We start from the raw sequence: 22,134 nt of genomic DNA on the forward strand, positions 1-22,134 counted from the left end.
TTTTAAAATTTATTTTTATTTTTTGTTTTTTAAAAAGAAACGGGGTTTTGCTATTTTGCCCAGGCTGGTCTCAAATTCCTGAGCTCAAGCAGTCTGCCCACCTCAGCCTCCCAAAGTGCTGGGATTACAGGCATGAGCCACTTTGCCTGGCCAACTTTTTTTTTTTTTTCACAGAAATATCTAAACATTGAAGATTAGAGAGAATAGTAGAATATATATGAACTCCCATATACCCATCATTCAACTTCAACAGTTACTAACAATATGCTAGTATTTTTTGTTTGGAAAAAAAAAAATTTAAGAGACATTTGCTCGCTCTGTAGCGCAGGCTGTTGTGCAGTGGTGTGATCATAGCTCACTGCAGCTTAGAACTCCTGGGCTAAAGCAGTCCTCCCCGTTTAGCTTCCTGAGTAGCTAGAACTACAGGTGTCTGCCACCACGTCCAGCTAAATTTTTCTTTTTCTTTTTTGTGGAGACGAGGGTCTCTCTGTGTTGCTCAGGCTGTTCTCAAACTCTCAGCCTCAAGTGATCTTCCCACCTTGGCCTCCCATAGCACTGAGATTACAGGCATGAACCACTGTGCCTGGCCAAGCCAATGTTTTTTTCACCTGTGCTTCCCTACCTCCCTTCAACATTTTCACCATAATATTAAGGCAGACAAGACTATATCATTGTATCCTTAGGAGATAGGGCTGTTTAACAAATATAGAAACCACAACATCAGTATCACATCTAAAATTTATAAACAATTAGTCTTTAATAATATTTAATACTTAATAAGTGTTCACATTTCCCTAATTGTCTCATAAATGTAGTTTTGTAGTTGGTTGTTTTCAATCAGTATCTAAACAAGAGAGTCTACACATTTATACTGGATTCAATATGTCTCAAGTTTCTCTTTATATATAATGGTTCTTTTTTTCTTTTTTCCCACTTGACATTTATTGTAGAAGAAACCAAATTATTTGTGTTAAAATTTTTTCACATTTTGGACTTGGGAGGATTACATCCTTTGAGTGTTATTTAATATGGTCTTCAATCCTGTCTTATTTCTTAAAAGAAATTACATTTAAAAACAATTACATTTAACTAATTATTTAATATAATATCTTGATGGACACTTAATAAGTCAGCCTTTTATTTGATATTTTTTAGACAAGTTCTGTCGTCAAAGTATTTAAATGGCTATTCTTTTTCTTTTCTTTTTTCTTCTGCATCTTTATTCCAACAAGCAACAACCTCTAGGGAATGTTTTTTTTTTAAACTTTGGGAGCTTGTCTTTTCAAAGTATTCATTTGTTTTTCGCCAGAACAGTGGGGCGAAACAGTCCCTATAAGCCATCTGGACTTGAAAGCATTTTGCTTCATCACAAAGCTTACTCTTTTTAGATCCTGACATAAGTCTGTATTGTCCACTGATGTTTTTTTTTAAACAATGTCTAGTTGCTCCCAGGAGAGTTGTCTGAAGTCACTTCAATGTTGTTGCTGGCCTGTTAGTTATTGAAAGGGAAGAGGGGTATTTAGTGAAGATGTGTTTTTATACATGCTGAAAAAGCTCATTCACAGGCCCTTAATGCCCCTAGCCTTTAAAAAAAAAGTATTTATGTGTGTGAGAAAAACAGAGAAAAGGGGAAGAGTATGTGTGTTTTATACCAACATACCTGAGTGATCTGACAAATTCTTGTGCTGAGAAGGCTCGCTGGAATTTCCAGGAGTAATATGGTTTTATAATTTGCAAAAAAAAAAAAAACAAAAAACCAAAAAACAAACAAATAAAAAAAACTCTGCCCCTCTCCTGCCACGATTTTGCTGTTGGCCTAACTCTATCATGATTATTCTAAGGTTTGCCAAGTGTAGCAGAGGGTGACCAACTTTATAAAGTAATGCTGCTGGCAATCAATTAAGTCACATTAAATCAGTAATGAGTATCCTAGACTTTTTATGAGCATTCATTTCCTTTTTTTTTTTTTTTTTTTTTGGATACCGGGTCTTGATCTGTTGCCCAGGCTGGAGTGCAGTGGCTCATTCTCAGCTCACTGCAATCTCTGCCTCCTGGGCTTGGTGATCCCTTCCCACCTCAGCCTCTGAGTAGCTGGTACTACAGGTGTATATAAAGAGAAACTTGAGACATATTGAATCCAGTATAAATGTGTAGACTCTCTTGTTTAGATACTGATTGAAAACAACCAACTACAAAACTACATTTATGAGACAATTAGGGAAATGTGAACACTTATTAAGTATTAAATATTATTAAAGACTAATTGTTTATAAATTTTAGATGTGATACTGATGTTGTGGTTTCTATATTTGTTAAACAGGCTAATTTCCGTGTTTTTCGTGGAGACAAGGTTTCATCATGTTGCCCAGGCTGGTGTCGAACTCCTGAGCTTGAGTGAGCAGCCCTCCTTGGCCTCCCAGAGTGCTGGGATTATACAAGCTTGAGCCACCGTGCCTGGCCTGTGCTTTCTCTTGTTCACATGTATAATTTCAATGTGGTTACTTATATACAGACTTGAACTATGTGATTGTTAAAAGTTTCATTTCATATTCAGAGTTTGAAATGTTACCTTTTCATTTCAGAAGTCTTCAGAAATCCTGTTATATGCAAACCTGACTGAGCTGTAAACCAATGTTGTGCTGTTATCCTATGTTGGTATTACCTAGGCACTAACAGAAATATCAGTTGTCTCTTATCAGCCTTAACCTTAAATAAGGTGACTGTTGAATTATGCAAGATCTTTTGCAAATCCATCTGTTTTATAAAATGCAATTACCCATGATTAAGACCTTTCATTTTCTGTTAAATTTCAATCAATAGAACACAGGGCTCTCTTGTAACCTATTACATTCCCCAGTACCTTGGAATATTTAAAACAGGAGGGGCTCAAGTTGTGTTTTGAAAAGATGGATGGATGAATGTCATCTTTTTTTTTTTTGAGATGGAGTCTTGCTCTGTTGCCCAGGCTGGAGTGCAGTGGCGGGATCTCGGCTCACTGCAATCTCCGCCTCCCAGGTTCAAGCAATTCTCCTGCCTCAGCCTCACCAGTATCTGGAATTACAGGCACTTGCCACCATGCCTGGCTAATTTTTGTATTTTTAGTAGAGATGGAGTTTCACTGTGTTGGCCAGGCTGGTCTTGAACTCCTTACCTCATGATCTGCCCGCCTCTGCCTCCCAAAAGTGCTGGGATTACAGGCTTGAGCCACCGCGGAACCTTATTTGTCATTTTACTCCCTTTGTGAATCAGAGAGATTCTCAACTTATTCTTTGGTTTATAGTTTACCTTTACATCGACTCAAATTTTAATAGTGAATTGTAGTTACCTGGGCATGCCATGATCTTTAGACCTTTGCATGTGCTGTGTGACCTCTGCGTGGAATGTCTTTTATCTCAGTAAAAGTTTTACACAAGCCATTCCTTTTAGAGTAAGCTCAAATTACTTCTCTCTTTTTAAAAAAATAGTTATATATGGCCAGGCGCAGTGGCTCACACCTGTAATCCAGCACTTTGGGAGGCTGAAGCAGGTGGATCACCTGAGGTCAGGAGTTCGAGACCAGCCTGGCCAACATGGCGAAACCCTGTCTTCTACTAAAAATACAAAAAAACAGCTGGGCGTGGTGGTGGGCACCTGTAGTCCCAGCCACTCGGGTGGCTGAGGCAGGGAGAATTGCTTGAATCCGGTAGGCAGATTGCAGTGAGTCGAGATCATGCCACTACATTCCAGCCTGGGTCACAGAGTGAGACTCCGTATCCAAAAAAAAAAAAAAGTATATATATATACACACACACACACACACATATATATATTGTAATTATATATATAATTTTATTTCAATAGTTTTTGGGTAACAGGTAGTTTTTGGTTACATGGATAAGTTCTTTAGTGACGATTTCCAAGATTTAGGTGCGCCTGTCGACTTCCTTTATTTTTTCTTTTCTTTTTGTGAGACAGAGTTTCGCTCTTGTTGCCCAGGCTGGAGTGTAATGGCACAATCTCAGCTCACTGCAACCTCTACCTCTTGGGTTCAAGTGATTATCTTGCCTCAGCCTCCTGAGTAGCTGGAATTACAGGCGCCCACCACCAGGCCCAGCTAATTTTTGTATTTTTAATAGAGACAGGGCTTCACCATGTTGGCTAGGCTGGTCTCGAACTCCTGACCTCAAGTAATTTGCCTGCCTTGGCCTCCCAAAGTGCTGGGATTATAGGTGTGAGCCACCGCGTCCACGATTTCTGTGTGTGTGTGTGTGTGTTTTGTTGTTGTTGTTTTTGAGACAGAGTCTCCCTCTTGCTCAGGCTGGAGTGCAGTGGCATGATCTCGGCTCACTGCAACCTCTGCCTCCCGGGTTCAAGTGTTTCTCCTGCCTCAGCCTCCTGAGTAGCTGGGACTACAGACGCATGCCACCACACCTGGCTAATTTTAATATTTTTAATAGATACAGGGTTGCACCATGTTGGCCAGAGTTGTCTCCATCTCTTAACCTCATGACCCACCCGCCTTGGCCTCCCAAAGTGCTGGGATTACAAGTGTGAGCCACTGTGGCCCCTCCACCTTTTTTTTTTTTCTTTTTGAGACGGAGTCTCACTCTGTTGCCCAGGCTGGAGTGCAGTGGTGTGATCTCGGCTCACTGCAAGCTCCACTGACCAGGTTCACACCATTCTCCTGCCTCAGCCTCCCAAGTAGCTGGGACTACAGGCTCCAACCACCACATCTGGCTAATTTTTTTGTATTTTTAGTAGAAACAGGGTTTCATTGTGTTAGCCAGGATGGTCTCGACCTCCTGACCTCGTGATCGGCCCTCGGCCTCCCAAAGTGCTGAGATTACAGGCATGAGCCACCGTGCCTGGCCCCGACTTCCCTTTTTTAAAGTAGATTTAGTCACTTCTTCCTCTCTGCTTTTATTATAGCACTTAGCATGTTACATTGTCAATGTTTATGGTATGTCTTTGATGGCTCTCATACAGTGAGTACTCCTATTGGATGGGTGGGCAAAGAGTTTTAGTTTTATATTTAACATGTTATTTTATCTAAGAATAAATCTTATGAATGACATGACCTAGTTTGTAGTGAATGTCGTCATACTGCCTAACTGCCTAACATATGGAGAATAGGCATTGTGAATGGGTGTGTGACTTAACTATTACAACAACTTTTTCCTATTCTCTTAAATATGACAATTTTTTCTTTGACTACAAAGTGACAGACTGGGATGTTTCCTATTTTTATGTTATCTCAGTTAGTTTGTGTGTTAAGTGGAAATTATAGAAGTAGAAAGCAGATATGTTTCTTTGAAGTAAATCAAGAAAGCTTTAAAAAGAGGATCAGGGCCGGGCATGGTTGCTCATGCCTATAATCCCAGCACTTTGGGAGGCTGAGGCAGGAGGATCACTTGAGCTCAGGAGTTCGAGACCAGGCTGGGCAACATGGTGAGACCTTGTCTCTACTAAAAATAAGAGATAAAAAGAATTTAGCTGGGTATAGTGGCACGTGCCTGTAGTCCCAGCTACTCGGAAGGCTAAGGTGGGAGGATCGCTTGAGCCAGGAAGTTGAGGCTGCAGTGAGCCATGATTGCACCACTTCACTTCCAGCCTGGATGACAGAACAACACTTCATCTCTAAAAAATAAATAAATAAAAATTTAAAATTAAATTAAAAAATAAAGAAGATCAGCGATGCTTGTACTATACAAATCGAGTAATGAGGTTCAGCAGAACTCACGTGCTACCAGCCCAACTAAGATCTCTGAACGTAGAAGGGAAGCGGAAAGCCCTGTTGGATAACTTTCTTTTTAGTGTAACCCATGCCACTTATTGCCTAAGTATTTTATTGATAGTATGAAAAGGTTAGGTATAGAGAGAAAGAAACTATTCTCTTCCCTTATGCTGTACCTCCAACCCTCACCCAGGAAAAAAGAGGACTCTTATTAGGACCATGAATCCAAACGTTTTTCTGCCAAGAGCTGTGTTTTGGCATCTGTTTGAATTTCATGACACCGTCTCTGTTTTTATTCCAGTTTTCTCATTCTTAAATTCTTATATCAATGTTTCCCACTTTCACATGGTTGCTAATTGCTATATAGAGCTACGCCATTTCTGAAGTATTTTTGTAATTATCAGTGTTCCGCTTTCTGAGCTATTCCATCTTACAGCAACTTGTGTTCATGAGGTTACCTATATTGTCAGTGATATTTCTCAAAACAATGGCCCAAAACTAGACTATTTGATGGATATTTTTCTTGGATAGCAATTTAGAAACTTCCAGTACACTTGTTACTTTTTCTTGATTCTTGATTATTCTTTGAAAGTTAGCATTACATTTATCCTACTAGGCTTTCAATGCCCTGTGTAAGCTATTAAGGATGTCATATCAGAGGCCAGGCGCGGTGGCTCAAGCCTGTAATCCCAGCACTCTGGGAGGCCGAGATGGGCGGATCACGAGGTCAGGAGATCGAGACCATCCTGGCTAACATGGTGAAACCCCGTCTCTACTAAAAAATACAAAAAACTAGCCGGGCGAGGTGGTGGGCGCCTGTAGTCCCAGCTACTGGGGAGGCTGAGGCAGGAGAATGGCGTAAACCTGGGAGGCGGAGCTTGCACGGCGTCCAGCCACGTCACTTCAGCCCGGGCGATGGAGCAAGACTCTGTCTCCAAAAATAAAATAAAATAAAATTGGCCTCCCAAAGTGCTGGGATTACAGGCGTGAGCCACCGTGTCGGCCATTTTATTTTATTTTATTTTTGGAGACAGAGTCTTGCTCCATCGCCCAGGCTGAAGTGAAGTGGTGGGATGTCGGCTCATTGCAGCCTCCACCTCCTGTGTTCAAGATATTCTTGTGCCTCAGCCTCCTGAGTAGCTAGGACTACAGGCACATGCCACCACGCCTAGCTAATTTTTTTTTTTTTTTATCATGTTTTTAGTTGAGATGGGGTTTCACCATGTTGCTCAGGCTGGTCTCAAACTCCTAAGCTCAGGCAATCTGTCCACCTCAGCGTCCCAAAGTGCTAGGAGTACAGGAATGAGCCACTGCACATGGCTGTGATTAGCATTTTAAATGAGGATGGCAGCTGTACGTTTCCAAACCAAGACTCAATACACATTTAAAATTGGGATTTTCAGCCGGGTGTGGTGGTTCACACCTGTAATCCCAGCACTTTGGGAGGCCGAGGCAAGTAGATCACCTGAGGTCAGGAGTTTGAGACCAGCCCGGCCAATATGGTGAAACCCTGTCTCTACCAAAAATACAAAAATTAGCTGAGTGTGGTGGCACATGCCTGTAATTACAGCTACTCCAGAGGCCGAAGCACGAGAACTGCTTGAACCCAAGGGGTGGAGGTTGCAGTAAGCTGAGATTGCACCACTGCACTCCATCCTGGGCAACAGAGTGAGATTCTCTGTTTCCAAAAAAAAAAAAAGATAAGATTGGGATTTTCAAGACAATAAAAAATTATTTCTACAAAATCAACATCAACAATGTTTATAAATGGGGAAAAATCCTGCTTGATTTCTTTTAGAATTTGAAGATGCACTGATGAATGTATGTAGCTTTGAGTTTTAAATATTTATCTTTGTGGGTATAAGATCTGTTTTCACAATATACTCAAAAAAGTTTATGAATCCAAGAAGTTTAAGAGCTGCTTGGAACAAGAAAGGAGAAAATGTACATACGTTTGTGAAAGACAGCATTCCATTTTGTAATATCTAAGTTTATCTGTTTTAATTTGTTTGAAGGAAAGGACTCAAAGTATGTATTTGCTTTGGAATATTTTTATTACTGCCCGTACTTTCCTATGTAAGGAAACTAAAGAAACGAGATTTCTCTTTGGAGATAATGGCCTTGCCAATCCAAGACCTATCACATCACTTAAAAAAAAATCTGTTTTTCTCTCTGTCATATTTATTTAAAGTGATATAGATAATACGCCTCAGTAATCATAATAAAATGTGAAAAATTCTGAAGCTTGAATCATCTAGGTAGGTCTTTTTGGAATTGTCGTATTCTGTGGTATCCATCTTCTGAAGCTGAACTTTGTCGCTAAGCACAAAAGCAGATGTGAAACTGTGTGTCCCTTATGAGGTGTCTCCTATTAGGCAGAAAGAAGTTGTAAATAAGCAAAATAGTGGTAAAATTGTTTGGTAGCAGTTTAGTAGCACAGCATCTTCATAATGCTGTATGCTTTTTAAAATAGCATTTTATCCATAGCGCAAAAAGTGTCTAAGATAAGAGTTTCTGGGCTGGGTATGGTGGCTCATGCCTGTAATCCCAGCTCGGCCTCCCAAAGTGCTAGAATCACCTGAGGTCAAGGGTTCGAGACCAGCCTCACCAACTTGGTGAAACCACATCTCTACTAAAAATACCAAAATTAGCCAGGCATGGTGGCTTATGCCTGTAATCCCAGCTTCTTGGGAGGCTGAGGCACGAAAATTGCTTGAACCTGGGAGGCGGAGGCTGCAGTGAGCCGAGATCATGCCACTGTACTCCAGCCTGGACAACAGAGCCAGACTCCATCCCAAAAAAAACCAACCAAACAAAAAAGCAAAATAGTGGTAAAATTTTTTGTTAGCAGTTTAATAGCACAGCATCTGAAGTGTTTCTTGGTAAACATAATGCTGTATGTTCTTTAAAACAGCATTTTATCCATAACACAAGAGGTGCCTAATATAAGAATTTTTGGACTGGGTGCAGTGACTCACGCCTGTAATCCCAGCACTTTGGGAGGCCAAGACAGGCAGATCACTTGATGTCAGGAGTTCGAGACCATCCTGGTCAACATGGTGAAACTCTGTCTCTACCAAAAATACAAAAAAAATTAGCCAGGCATGGTAGCCCATGTCTGTGATCGCAGCCACTCAGAGGCTGAGGCAGGAGTATTGCTTAAAGCCAGGAGATGAAGGTTGCAGTTAGCTGAGATGGCACCACTGCACTCCAACCTGGGTGACAGAGCAAGACTCCATTTAAAAAAAAAAAATTGTTTCTTTTTGGTTACTTTCCCAGATATAGTAGTTAAGTTAGCCAAGGGAGCATCATTTTCAAAGCAGGCCAAAAAATAATAATTACGTTTTCCTATTAATTGTTAGTCTTTGCTTATATATCCAGGTAAAATGTTGAAATAACTTACTCAGACTTCATAGTTTCTGCTTTTCTATTTAATGTAACCTTATATCATCTGCTTGCATTCAGTTGTAGCCAGTGAACACTTGGAAGGCAGGGCTAGTTGGATACTCATAGTCATGTTCCCTGTGCCTGGTACATAGTAAGTAGTCAGTAGATGTTTCTTGAATGAATGAATGAATGATTAATAGTTTGCCTCTTTTCCTATATTTACTGTAACCTTTACTTTTCTTATATATGGTCATCTTTTGAATATTCTGAAAATAAACAATGACTTGATTTCCCTAGAAGTCCCACAAATATGAAATGTTTTCATAGAAATGTATAGCGTAGAGGTGCTAAAATTGGGGTTTGTGGAAGGAACTACAGTGTCTCTAAGCCCCCTGAGAATAATAGGTGGCATTTGACATGGGTGGGGGCATTTTTTCTAGGGAAATACGGTTCATAGGTGGATCAAATTTCCAGATTGGTCTTTGGACCCCCTAATGATTAAGAACCAACGTTACAGAGTTTGTGAGTTCCAAGCTTCAAAGATCAGGAAAGTTAAACATGGTGGCTCACATGTGTAGTCCCAGCTACTCTGGAGGCTGAGGCAGGAGGGTTGCTTGAGCCCAGGAGTCTGAGGCCAGCAGTTCAGCAGTTGTAGACCAGCCTGGCAATATAGTGAGACCTACATTTTTTTTTTTTTTTTTGAGACGGTGTCTCGCTCTGTCGTCCAGGCTGGAGTGCGGTGGCCGGATCTCAGCTCACTGCAAGCTCTGACTCCCGGGTTTACGCCATTCTCCTGCCTCAGCCTCCTGAGTAGCTGGGACTACAGGCACCCGCCACCTCGCCCGGCTAGTTTTTTTTGTATTTTTTAGTAGAGACGGGGTTTCACCACGTTAGCCAGGATGGTCTCGATCTCTTTGACCTTGTGATCCGCCCGTTTCGGCCTCCCAAAGTGCTGGGATTACAGGCTTGAGCCACCACGTCCGGCCGAGACCTACATCTTAAAAAAAAAAAAGAGGCAGGAGAATCACTTGAACCCGGGAGGCAGAGATTACAGTGAGCTGAGATGGTACCAGTACACTCCGGCCTGGGGGACACAGTGAAACTGTCTCAAAAAAAGAAAACCAACTCAAGCTTATGTAAAAAAGGAATTTATTGGATTTTGTAACTAAAAAAAACAAAAAACACTGGGAAAATTCTGGATCCAGGAATCCTGGGAACAAATAGTATCTTGAATTAAAGTTTTTCTCCCCCTTGCTCTTTTTCTCTATATTGGCTTTAGTCTCAGGCCTGCTCTTCTCTCTGCTGGAAAAAGATGTCAGTCTGCAGCCTAGGCCTGCTAGGTTTTTAGAGAGGACTCTGATCAGTCTGGTTCAAGTCCTGTGCCTACCTCTAGGGAGATGGAGTCATCACCAATCAAATTACATGGACTGAATACAATTAGCATGAAACTGGAGATAGAAGGTTCCCCAAAGGAACGTAATGTGTGTAGACAAAAAAAACAAAACAAAACAAAACAAAAACAACAACAACCCAGTGTCCTCTGCAGTGATTGAAAAGGTTGAGGACAGTTAAAATAGGTAATAGACTGACAATTTCATATTAAAACTAGGATATATTGTAGTGATACCTAAGTTTTTGGTGAATTATAAATTTTTCTATAAGGGTTTCAGTTTTTTTAACTTGGAAAATTTTCTTCATTTACTCATTTGTTTAACGAATATTTGAGAACCCACTATCATCATTCTTTGCACTGGGTATACAGCAGTGAACAAAGCAAAAATTCCTGACTTCATGGAACCCACATTCTAGTGAGGACAGACAAGTAATAAGTAACATCGATTACTAAAATAGTTAGCATGTTGGATGAGGTTAAGTACTCTAAAGAAAATAAACAGGGAGGAGAGATAGGGAGTAGGTATCACAGTTTTTGTTTTTTTTGAGACAGTCTCGCTCTGTTGCCCAGGCTAGAACGCAATGCAGTGGCACGATCTAGGCTCACTGCAACCTCCTCCGCCTCCTGGGTTCAAGCAATTCTCTTGTCTCAGCCTCCCAAGTAGCTGGAATTACAGGCGTGCACCACCATGCCTGGCTAATTTTTGTATTTTTAGTAGAAATGGGGTTTCAGTGTTGGCCAGGCTGGTCTCAAACTCCTGACCTTAAGTGATCCACCTGCCTTGGCCTCCCAAAGTGCTAGGATTACAGGCATGAGCCACTGTGCCTGGCCTGGTATCGCAGTTTTAAATAGGATGGCCAAAGAAGGCTTCACCAAGAAGGTGACATTTGAACAAAGATGTGAAGGAAGTAAGTAGAGAGCAAGCCGTTTGGATATCTGGAAGAAGAAACTTCTAGGTAGTAGGAAGCAGGTGCTAAGGCTTGAAGTGTTGGAGGAACTGCATGGAGACTGGAATCAGAATGGGAAGGAGAGGAGGGTAGAAAGAGAAGTAGGAGATGATGTCAAAGAAGTAAGAGAATGGTGGAAGCATATTGTGTAGATCATTAGAGGCTATGGTAAAGAATGTAAACCACTAAAGCGTTTTGAGCAGAGGAGTAAATTGTTTTTACATTTTTTTTTTTTTTTTTGAGACAGACTTTTGCTCTTTTTGCCCAGGCTGGAGTGCAATGGCATGATCTCGGCTCACCGCAACCTCCGCCTCCTGAGTTTAAGCAATTCTCCTGCCTCAGCCTCCCAAGTAGCTGGGATTACAGGCATGCACCACCAGGCCTGGCTAATTTTGTATTTTTAGTAGAGATGGAGTTTCTCCATGTTGGTCAGGCTGGTCTTGAACTCCTGACCTCAGGTGATCAGCCTGCCTCGGCCTCCCAGAGTGCTGGGATTATAAGCATGAGCCACCGCTCCTGGCCTACTTTCTTTCCTTTTTTTTTTTTTTTTTTGAGAGGGGGTCTTGTTCTGTTGCCCAGGCTGGAGTGCAGTGGCGTGATCTCAGCTTACTGTAACCTCTGTCTTCTGGGTTCGAGCGATTCTCCTGCCTCAGCCTCCCCAGTAACTGGGATTACAGGAGCCTGCCACCACGCCCAGCTAATTTTTATTATTTTATTTATTTATTTTTGAGACGGAGTCTTGCTCTGGCACCCAGGCTGGAGTGCAGTGGTGCGATCTAGGCTCACTGCAAGCTCCGCCTCCCGGGTTCCCGCCATTCTTCTGCCTCAGCCTCCTGAGTAGTTGGGACTGTAGGCGCCTGGCACCATGCCTGGCTAATGTTTTTGTATTTTTAGTAGAGACGGGAGTTTCACCATGTTAGCCGGGATGGTCTCTATCTCCTGACCTCTTGATCTGCCCACCTCGGCCTCCCAGAGTGCTGGGATTACAGGCATGAGCCACCGCGCCCGGCCTCACCTAGCTAATTTTTCTATTTTTAGTAGAGACCGAATTTCACCATGTTGGCCAGGCTGGCTGACTTTCTTTTTAAAGAATCCTCCTAGATCCTCTAGAATATATTGTAGAGGGGTAGGGTGGAAGTAAGGAGACTAATTAGGAGACTTTCACTGTTGCAGTAATCCAGGTATTAGATGATGGTGGCACACACCAGGATGGTGGTGGAAATGATGAAAAGCGGTCAGATCTGTAGGTAGATTTGCTGATGGATTGGATATGTGAGATACTAGAGAAACAGAAGGGTCAAAGCTGACTCCAGTGTTTTGGTCCTGAGCAACTGACCACAATAATTTAATGAGCTAGAGAAGACCAGGAGTGGAGCAAGTTTTCACATGCTCAATTTAAGATACTTTTTTTTTTTTTTTTTTTGAGATAAGAGTCTTGCTCTGTAGCCCAGGCTGGAGTGCAGTGGCACGATCTCAGCTCACTGCAACCTCTACCTCCTGGGTCTCAGTTCAAGCAGTTCTCCTGCCTCAGCCTCCCAAGTAGCTGGGATTACAGGAACGCGCCACCATGCCCAGCTAATTTTTGTATTTTTAGTGGAGATAGTGTTTCAGCATGTTGGCCAGACTGGTCTTGAACTCCTGATCTCGTGATCTGCTCGCCTTGGCCTCCCAAAGTGCTAGGATTACAGGTGTGAGCCACCACGCCCAGCCTTAGGATGCTTTTTAGACATCCAATTGAAGTTCTCTAGTAGGCAGTTGGACATACAAATCTGGAATTCAGGTCTGGGCTAGAGATAGAAATTTCGAAGTTGTCAGCATGTAGTTCATACTTACAGCCATGAAACTGGATGCGATCACTAGGGAATAAGTGTAAACAAGGAAGTGAACATGTGTCCCAGGACAGAGCGAGAAGTTGGGGAGAAAAGGAGGTGCTACCAAAGAAGACCAAGAACCAGCAGCAAACAAGAAAACATCCTGGTAGCCAAATTAAAAAAAAAAAGTTTTAAGGAGAGAGCGATCACTTACTTGTCAGGTATTGCTGATATAACAATCAAGATAAAGACCGAGATTTAATGATTGCACTTAGTGTTATGGTCGTTGATGAGAACAGGTTTGGTAAGTCAGATTTGAGTGGTGGAGTTATTCCTAGAACACGTCCTTTTCTTAGGAATTTAAACTCCATGGTTCAGGTGAATCTATGACTGTTAATCACACAACCATTTAACAAATATTTATTGAGTATTCCATCATTCTTTTGCTCTCTGTTGTACGTTATAGATTTTTAAATTGTCTGAAAATCAAGATGCATATGCAAGTATACAAAAGGGTTTATATATTAGGAAGATATGTATATCATATGGAATGCCTATAATATGAAGTGGAAACACCTTAATTATTTTATTTTTTTCTTCTATATTTGGGAGCTTTTTAAAACTTAATATTTATAGAAAAACTAAAAATCAACCCAAGTTCATAATTCTGAGATCTAAGTAGTTAATACCTAATTGTGATTATTGATTCCAAGAAATACAGGAGTTGAAAATGTAACGTTTAATTTCTCTGATGAAATTTATATTGTTCTTCTTTATTAGAAATTCATTGAATTTGAAGACTCTCAAGAACAGGAAAAAAAGGACTTACAGACCCGAGTGGAATCTTTAGAATCTCAAACAAGACAACTTGAGCTCAAAGCAAAAAACTATGCTGACCAGAGTAAGTAAAACATTTCTTCTCATAAGTACACTAAAGACTGGGCTCAGCCAGGCGTGGTGGCTCATGCCTGTAATCCCAGCACTTTGGGAGGCCAAGGTGGGAGGATCACTTGAGGTCAGCCTGGTCAACATAGTGTAACCCTGTCTCTACTAAAAATACAAAAATTAGCTGGGCATGGTTGTGCACACCTGTAATCCCAGCTACTTGGGAGGCTGAGGCATGAGAACCAGTTGAACCTGGGAGGCGGAGGCTGCAGTGAGCCAGGATGGTGCCACTGTACTCCAGCCTGAGCAACAGAATGAAACTGTGTTCCCCCTCCCCACCCCCGCCAAAAAAAAAAAGAGTGGGCTCTAATGGTGCAGTGACTCATCCTGAAATTTGACTAAGGTTCTAAATACAAACTTGGAATTGTCATCCCAGACTGGAGTGAGACCTAGGAACTAGGGTTAGTTCTTCTTTATTTACATTTTCACATGGTGCCCATGTATGCAGAAGTAACTAAACCTATCAGACTCAACTTCTTCAGTTTAGCTCTCAGCCTTTGTTTGCAGGTAACGTTATGCTGTAACCATTATGCAAGTGTGTGCGTGTGGATCATTTCCTCTAATTTTGACCAAGTACACAAAGTTCCGTTTTTTCTGTTTTGCTTTGAAATGTAAAAATGTAAGATAAACTTACAGCTTTGAAGTATGTATTTAAAAATGACCTAAGCATGTAGTTAGATGCTACAGAAAAAATACTGAATCCTCTTTTTTGCTCCTTTTTAATAGAAAAGTGGGGCCATTTGGGGGAACAGAACTTCATTTTTCTTTTTTTTTTGTTTTTTTGTTTTTTTTTGAGATGGAGTCTCGCTCTGTCTCCCAGGCTGGAGTGCAGTGGCCAGATCTCAGCTCACTGCAAGCTCCGCCCCCCGGGTTTACGCCATTCTCCTACCTCAGCCTCCCGAGTAACTGGGACTACAGGCGCCCGCCACCTCGCCCGGCTAGTTTTTTGTGTTTTTTAGTAGAGACGGGGTTTCACCGTATTAGCCAGGATGGTCTCGATCTCCTGACCTCGTGATCCGCCCGTCTCGGCCTCCCAAAGTGCTGGGATTACAGGCTTGAGCTACCACACCCGGCCAGAACTTCATTTTTCAGAATCATTTTATTTTTAATATAATTTCATGTTTTCTTGGTTTTTAAAATTATTGTTTCAAACCTCAAGGTTGATTTTCCCCTTTTGGCTAATAAAAACAGACCTAATTAAGTCAAAATTAGAAGAAAAAAAAAAAGGTGAGAAACTTTATGGCCTACTTTCATGTCTGATATAGGTAAGCAGACAGTTCTCTGCCTTTCTCTCCCAGCATTGTAAACTTTCAGAATCCTAGGGAGCAAAGGATGGCCAGGTAGCTACTCTATCCACATTATTCATTAAGACTACATAGTGACACCAGCTATAAAGGTACAGCCATTCATGATGGAAAGCCTTTGCCAGCAGTCTTGGAGCATGTGTGAGAACTGACTGTTCTCTCTCTGGTACTCTGGAAAGACGGAATAGAGCTAAATTAAAACCACTAGAAATCTGGAGTTCAAGTATTCTAGAATTCAAGGAGAGCTCAAGTGGCTATTAAGCAGATGTCCTAGAAGAGGGCCAATGGATGTTTGGTAACAGAAGCCAACTTTAGCGAGACAAAATGAGCCATGTGTCATGCTTTGTGTTTTTAGACTTGTGGATACCCAGAGTTGTTGGATACCTTTGTTAACATTGAATACATTGAGTGACTTCTGTGATTTCTACCACAGAAATTTGAGGTTGGCTGGGTGTGGTGGCTCACAGCTGTAATCCCTACTTTGGGAGGTAAAGGTGGGAGGATTGCTTGAGCCTTGGAGTTCGAGACCAGCCTGAGCAGGATAGCGAGATCCTGTCTTTACGATAGAAAAAAAATTAAGAAAACGAGGCCAGGCGCGATGATTCACACTTGTAATCCCAGCACTTTGGGAGGCTGAGGCGTGCAGATTGCTTGAGCTCAGGGGTTCGAGACCAGCCTGGGCAACATGGTGAAACCCCATCTCTACCAAAAATACAAAAATTAGCTGGGTGTGGTGGTGCACACTTGTAGTCCCAGCTATTTGAGAGGCTGAGGTGGGAGGATCGCTTGAGCTTGGGAGGTGGAGGTTGCAGTGAGCTGATATTGCGCCACTACACTCCAGGCTGAGTGAGACCCTGTCTCAAAAGAAGAAAAAAATTTGAAGTCTTAGAGCACTGCATGATGTGACTCCATAGGGCATCCACTAATAGATATAGCGCTGGAGTCGCATTACTATAAGTACCACTCATCTGGAGAAATGGTCTTGTGGCAGTTGCAAGCTTTTGGTACATTTCAAAAGTTGAGCCTTTTCTGTTCAAGAAAGAAAATTTAACTATTGAATGTAATATTTAAATCCTAATTTGACCGTACTTTTTTAAAGATAGAGACAAGGCCAGGCATGGTGGCTCATGCCTGTAATCTCAGCACTTTGGGAGGCCGAGGCGGGCGAATCACCTGAGGTCAGGAGTTCGAGACCAGCCTTACCAACATGGAGAAACCCTGTCTCTACTGCAAATACAAAATTAGCTGGGCATGGTGGTACATGCCTGTAATCCCAGCTACTCCGGAGGCTGAGGCTGGAGAATCACTTGACCCCGGGAGGCGGAGGTTGCGGTGAGCCGAGATCACACCATTGCACTTGGCCAGGGCAACAAGAGCGAAGCTCTGTCTTAGATAGATAGATGGATAGATAGATAGATAGATAGATAGATAGATAGAGACAAGATCTCATTATGTTGCCCAGGCTGGTCTTGCACTTCTGGGCTCCAAGGTGCTGGGATTTCAGACATGAACCACTATGCCTGGCTTGAAGGGATTAGATAATATTTTAGAACCAAACACTAAAGACACAGTTGACAGACTCAGCCTATCTTTCATTGTTTTACGTATTAAGTTTTCTTGTTAATATCTGTAGGGTACCAAGTTTTCTTTGTTTTTTTTTTTTTTTTTTTGGTTTTTTGAGACAGAGTCTTGTTCTATCACCCAGGCTGGAGTGCAGTGGTGTGATCTTGGCTCACTGCAACCTCCGCCCTCTGGGGTCAAGTGATTCTCCTGCCTAAGTCTCCCAAGTAGCTGGGACTACAGGCATGCGCCACTATGCCTGGCTAATTTTTGTATTTTTAGTAGCGATGGTATTTCACCATGTTGGCCAGGCTTGTCTCAAACTCCCAACCTCAGGTGATCCACCTGCCTCAGCCTCCCAAAGTACTGGGATTACAGGCGTGAGCCACCATGCCCAGCCTGGGTACCAACTTTTCAATAAGAAATTATTATTATTTATTGTTTGAAACTGGATCTCAGTCTGTCTAATCTGTCTAACACGTGCAGTGGCAGGATCTCTGCTCACTGTGACTTACGCTTCCTGGGCTCAATTGATCCTCTAGCCTCAGCCTCCTGAGTAGCTGGGACTACGGTCATAAGCCACCATGCCTGGCTGATTTTTGTATTTTTTGTAGAGATAGGGTTTCACTATGTTGCCCAGGCTGGTCTGCTATGTTGCCCAGGCTGGTCTTGAACTCCTGAGTTCAAAGCATTCCACCCGCCTCAGCCTCCTAAAGTGCTGGCATTATAGGCATAAAGCCACCTTGCCCAGCCTGAAACATTTTTTTTTTCTTTTTCTTTTTATTTTTTTCTTTTCGAAATGGAGTCTTGCTCTGTCGCCCAGGCTGGAGTGCAGTGGTGCGATCTCGGCTCACTGCAGCCTCTGCCTCCCAGGTTCAAGTGATTCTCCTGCCTCAACCTCCCGAGTAGCTGGGATTACAGGCACCTGCCGTCACCCCCAGCTAATTTTTTGTAGTGGAGACGGAGTTTCACTGTGTTAGCCAGAATGGTCTTGATCTCCTCACTTCATGATCCACCCACCTTGGCCTCCCAAAGTGCTGGATCTTTTTCTTTTTTTGTTAGAGACAGAGTCTGGCTCTGTCTCCCAGACTGGAGTACAGTGACACGATCATAGCTCACTGCATCCTCAAACTCACAGGCTCAAGTGATCCTTCCACCTCAGCCTCCCAAATAGCTGGAACTACAGGCATGAGCCACCATGCCTAGCTAATTTTAAAATTTTTTGTAGAGACCGGGTTTTGTTATGTTGTTCAGGCTTGTCTCGAACTCCTGGTCTCAAGTGATCCTTGCACCTTGGCCCCCCAAAGTGCTGGGATTACAGGTGTAAGCTACTGTGCTCGATCAGAATTCCTTTTTTGACTTAGAAAGGAATTCCTTGTCTAAAATCCTTTTATGCATTAAGTTCTCGGCTTCTGTGATTAAAGGAAGAATTACCTTGTACTTGAAATTGCATTTTTGATATCAGAGTACCTTTAAAATGTCTCACACTCAAAAAAGCAGAAGATAGTGCTTTTTTTCACAAAAGTATCTAAGTGGAATGAATGACTAATTATTTCACATATATTAGCCCTTTTATTACTAAATTTAAAAAATCCGTTTCCTGATCCTTTCTAGTAAATGTAAACAAAATATAGTGGTTTCTTTTCTTTTTCTTTTTTTTTTGAGATGGAGTCTGGCTTTTTTGCCCAGGCTGGAGTACAGTGGCATGATCTCGGCTCACTGCAACCTCCACCTCCCAGGTTCAAGCGATTTTCCTGCCTCAGCCTCCTGAGTATCTGAAATTACAGGCACCTGTCATTACGCCTGGCTAATTTTTGTGTATTTGTAGAGACGGGGTTTCACCATGTTGGCCAGGCTGGTCTTGAACTCCTGACCTCAGTTGATCCACCTGCCCTGGACTCCCAAAGTGCTGGGATTACAGGCATGAACCACTGTGCTCGGCCTAGTGGTTTCTTAATTAAGGGAGGTAATCAATTTAGGAGACTATTTGAGTATGTCAGTTTTTTTTTTTTTCATTGCCCCAGATTTGTTACCCAGTCCAGAGAGTCATACCTTTTTTGGAATCGTCATATTCTGTGGTATCCGTCTTCTCATTCCTCTCTCCAAAAGCATTAATTATGTTTTCCATTTTAATTAGAAGACTTTATAAAAATTAGATCATTTAAAAATAATTGACAATACTCTAGGGAGGGGAGGAAGAAATTCTTTATCAAGTATTAGATATGGTCTTGAGCTTAATTTGATCTAAAAAGTTTATTTTTGTTATGAATATATTATCCTCCAAAGAATTTCTCCTCCTGGGAGTCTGCTGTGCCATTCCGAAATAAAGCTTGCTGTATAAAGAACAATTAAGGAACTTACAAACTGTGGTTAATCAACATTGACCATTCAGATGCACAAAGTTGATAACACGAAATCTTTTTCCATTAACTGAGTCTTTTTTTGAGCTGGACTCTTGCTCTGTCGCCCAGACTGGAGTGCAGTGGCACCATCTTGGCTCACTGCAACCTCTGCCTCCCGGGTTCAAGCAATTCTCATGCGTCAGCCTCCTGAGTAGCTGGGATTACAGGCATGTACTACCACACTCTGCTAATTTTTGTATTTTTAGTAGAGATGGGTTATCACCATATTGGCCAGGCTGGTCTCGAGCTCCTGACCTTGTGATCCGCCCACCTTGGCCTCCCAAAGTGTTGGGATTTCATGCGTGAGACACCGCACCTGGCCTGAGTCATCTTTTATTAATTAATGCTTTGGAACTTACACACTTCTCCTGTTTTTGAGATCTTGCAGTCTTTTTTTCTTTTCTAGCAAATTATTTTCCTTTCTCTTCCTTCTGTTTTTTTTTTTTTGTAAGCCTTAACTGGTGTAATATGAATTCTAAGTGTATCTTAAATTTTCTTTGTAGTTTTTATTTTACCACACTTAAACATTCCCCCAGTTTTTCTGGGGGGAAATTATTTGACTGTTTTAAATTATTTGACTGTTTTTTCACTTTACCACCGTAGCTTTTTTTTTTTTTTTTAAAATCTCCAATATGAATCAAAACTTCTTATTTTTAATTTTAAAAATTACTTATTTCTTAATTTTTTTGAGACATTCCAGCTCTATTGCCCAGGCTAACATGCAGTGGTAGGATCATGGCTCACTGTAGCCTCACCTTCCCAGGCTCAAGCAGTACTCTCACCTCATCCCCGAGTAGCTGTGACTACAAGCGCATGCCACCACATGTGGCCAATTTTTTTTTTTTTTTGAGACAGAGTCTTGCTCTGTTGTGCAGGCTGGAGTGCAGTGGTGCTATCTTGGCTCACTGCAAGCTCCAACTCCCGAGTTCACGCCATTCTCCTGCTTCAGTCTCCCGAGTAGCTGAGACTACATGCGCCCGCCACCACGCCTGGCTAAGTTTTGCATTTTTTTTATTTTTATTTTTATTTTTATTTTTATTTTTACAATTTAAAGTATAACTTTATTTCTACATAGCTGAAGACTTTTTTCACTAGTACAAAAAGGCTTTTATAGTAAGTCCATGTGTTTTTAAAGAATGAAAATTCACAATTTTTATAGGTAACTAAATTTAAGTTTACCTTTTTCCTGTTTTGCTTTTAATAATGTCTGATTAATATTTACCTGTAAATCATTCAAATGAGACCACTGAAAATATAAACAATACACTATCAACAATTTTACTTTTGGTGTGTCTCCAGCCATCTATTGATGGCCATTTTCAGAGTCCTATTTGGTGTTAGTACCGCTGAAGGAAGAACAAGATTTGTCATGGGACTTGTACGTTTCTTTTTGCTGATCCAATTTTCTATTGCTTCCTTTTCATATGAATAGCCATCTGAGGCGATGACCGGATCTTTCATAAGTTCTCTAGTTATTGGACATATAAATTCATCAGGAATTCCAGAAGAAAGGGATTTAACCTTGGTCCTGAGCTCTTCAATTTTCCTCAGCACTTTACTACGCAGTCCTAGAGAATCAAATTTTCAAATCATCAGCCAGACTTTCTTTTGTAAGATTCAACAGTTCTTTTCCATCAATGTTATTCATCTTGAAAATACCAACGAGATCTTTTAAATCTTGTGCACAAAGCCATGTTGAGACATCCTCCTCTGACCAATCTTCAGTAAATTGCTTCAGCTGATCTTCTGTGCTCCTTGCTTGGCAAAGTGTTTCCAGGTCAAATTGCCAGATGTTCACTGTTTTGTCCATTGAACCAGTAGCAAGTAAAAGGGTATTAGGTGCAAAAGCACAAGTTGTGACATACCTGGTGTGCTGAGTCAATGTGTGAAGTATATTCTCAGTACTAGTATCATATACTATGATAGACTTATCCACTGACCCTGAGACTAGCATCTGCCCATCATGGGAAAAAGCACAAGCCAGAACAGGAGCACAGTGCCCACTCAGGGTACTTTTATATTTTAATTCAAAACCTAAGATATGAGTAAAAGAAACAATCCAAATTTTGACTTGGCAATCCTGACCACATGATGCCAATCGAAAAAACTGAAGACCTTGTTCTCCATCAGAAACTGGCTGTGAAGAAAAATTGCAGCAGGTAATTCCAAGATCATGTGCTTTTTCACTATGCAGACACCTCATTTTATCATCCCACACTGTTAAATCACCACATGAGGAGCCAGTGACAAAGAAGCTTCCATTAGGAGAAAATGCACATGCCACCAAGGAGCCATCTTTAACATTACCACATCTATATAACTTGTATGACTGTACATTCCACAAAACCACAGTTCCATCAGCTGCCCCTGATGTCAAACACCTGGAGTCTGGGGAAAACTGGCAAACCCTCACGGGGCTGCCACTAGGCTGTTCCATCACTGCCAACATCTGTCCATTTTCAGTATTCCATAGGACAGTGGTACCATCTGTTGAACACGATGCCAAAATATGTCCTGCAGGGCCCGGGGCGCGCGGGATTGGCTATCTGGTGCCCACGGGTCACGTGCCGCGCAGGTGAGGCGGGGGGGGGGGGGGCGGGGCGGGGCCCTCTGAGACCCAGAGCCTGGGGACCAGGCCCCGCCCCGCGAACGCCCGCGGAGACCTAGCTGCA

General features: G+C 41.9%; 1 protein-coding gene and 1 pseudogene across 5 annotated transcripts in view; one reads left to right on the top strand and one right to left on the bottom strand.

Annotated features, from left to right (window-relative positions):
* Positions 1 to 22,134, top strand: part of SPAG9 (sperm associated antigen 9) — a 163,585-nt gene that overhangs the window by 22,567 nt on the left and 118,884 nt on the right. For all 4 annotated transcript variants that reach the window (XM_023204508.3, XM_023204514.3, XM_023204511.3 and 1 more), the window contains exon 2: positions 14,032 to 14,152. In XM_023204508.3, the coding sequence (XP_023060276.2) occupies positions 14,032 to 14,152 (121 nt within the window). The remainder of the gene's footprint in view (positions 1 to 14,031; positions 14,153 to 22,134) is intronic.
* LOC113225341 lies at positions 20,510 to 21,977 on the bottom strand (annotated as a pseudogene). Its single transcript, XR_003310001.1, has one exon. The product of XR_003310001.1 is annotated as a WD repeat, SAM and U-box domain-containing protein 1 pseudogene (transcript).

Source organism: Piliocolobus tephrosceles, chromosome 16, assembly GCF_002776525.5.
Source record: "Piliocolobus tephrosceles isolate RC106 chromosome 16, ASM277652v3, whole genome shotgun sequence".
In the NCBI taxonomy this organism is placed as follows: Eukaryota; Metazoa; Chordata; class Mammalia; order Primates; family Cercopithecidae; genus Piliocolobus; species Piliocolobus tephrosceles.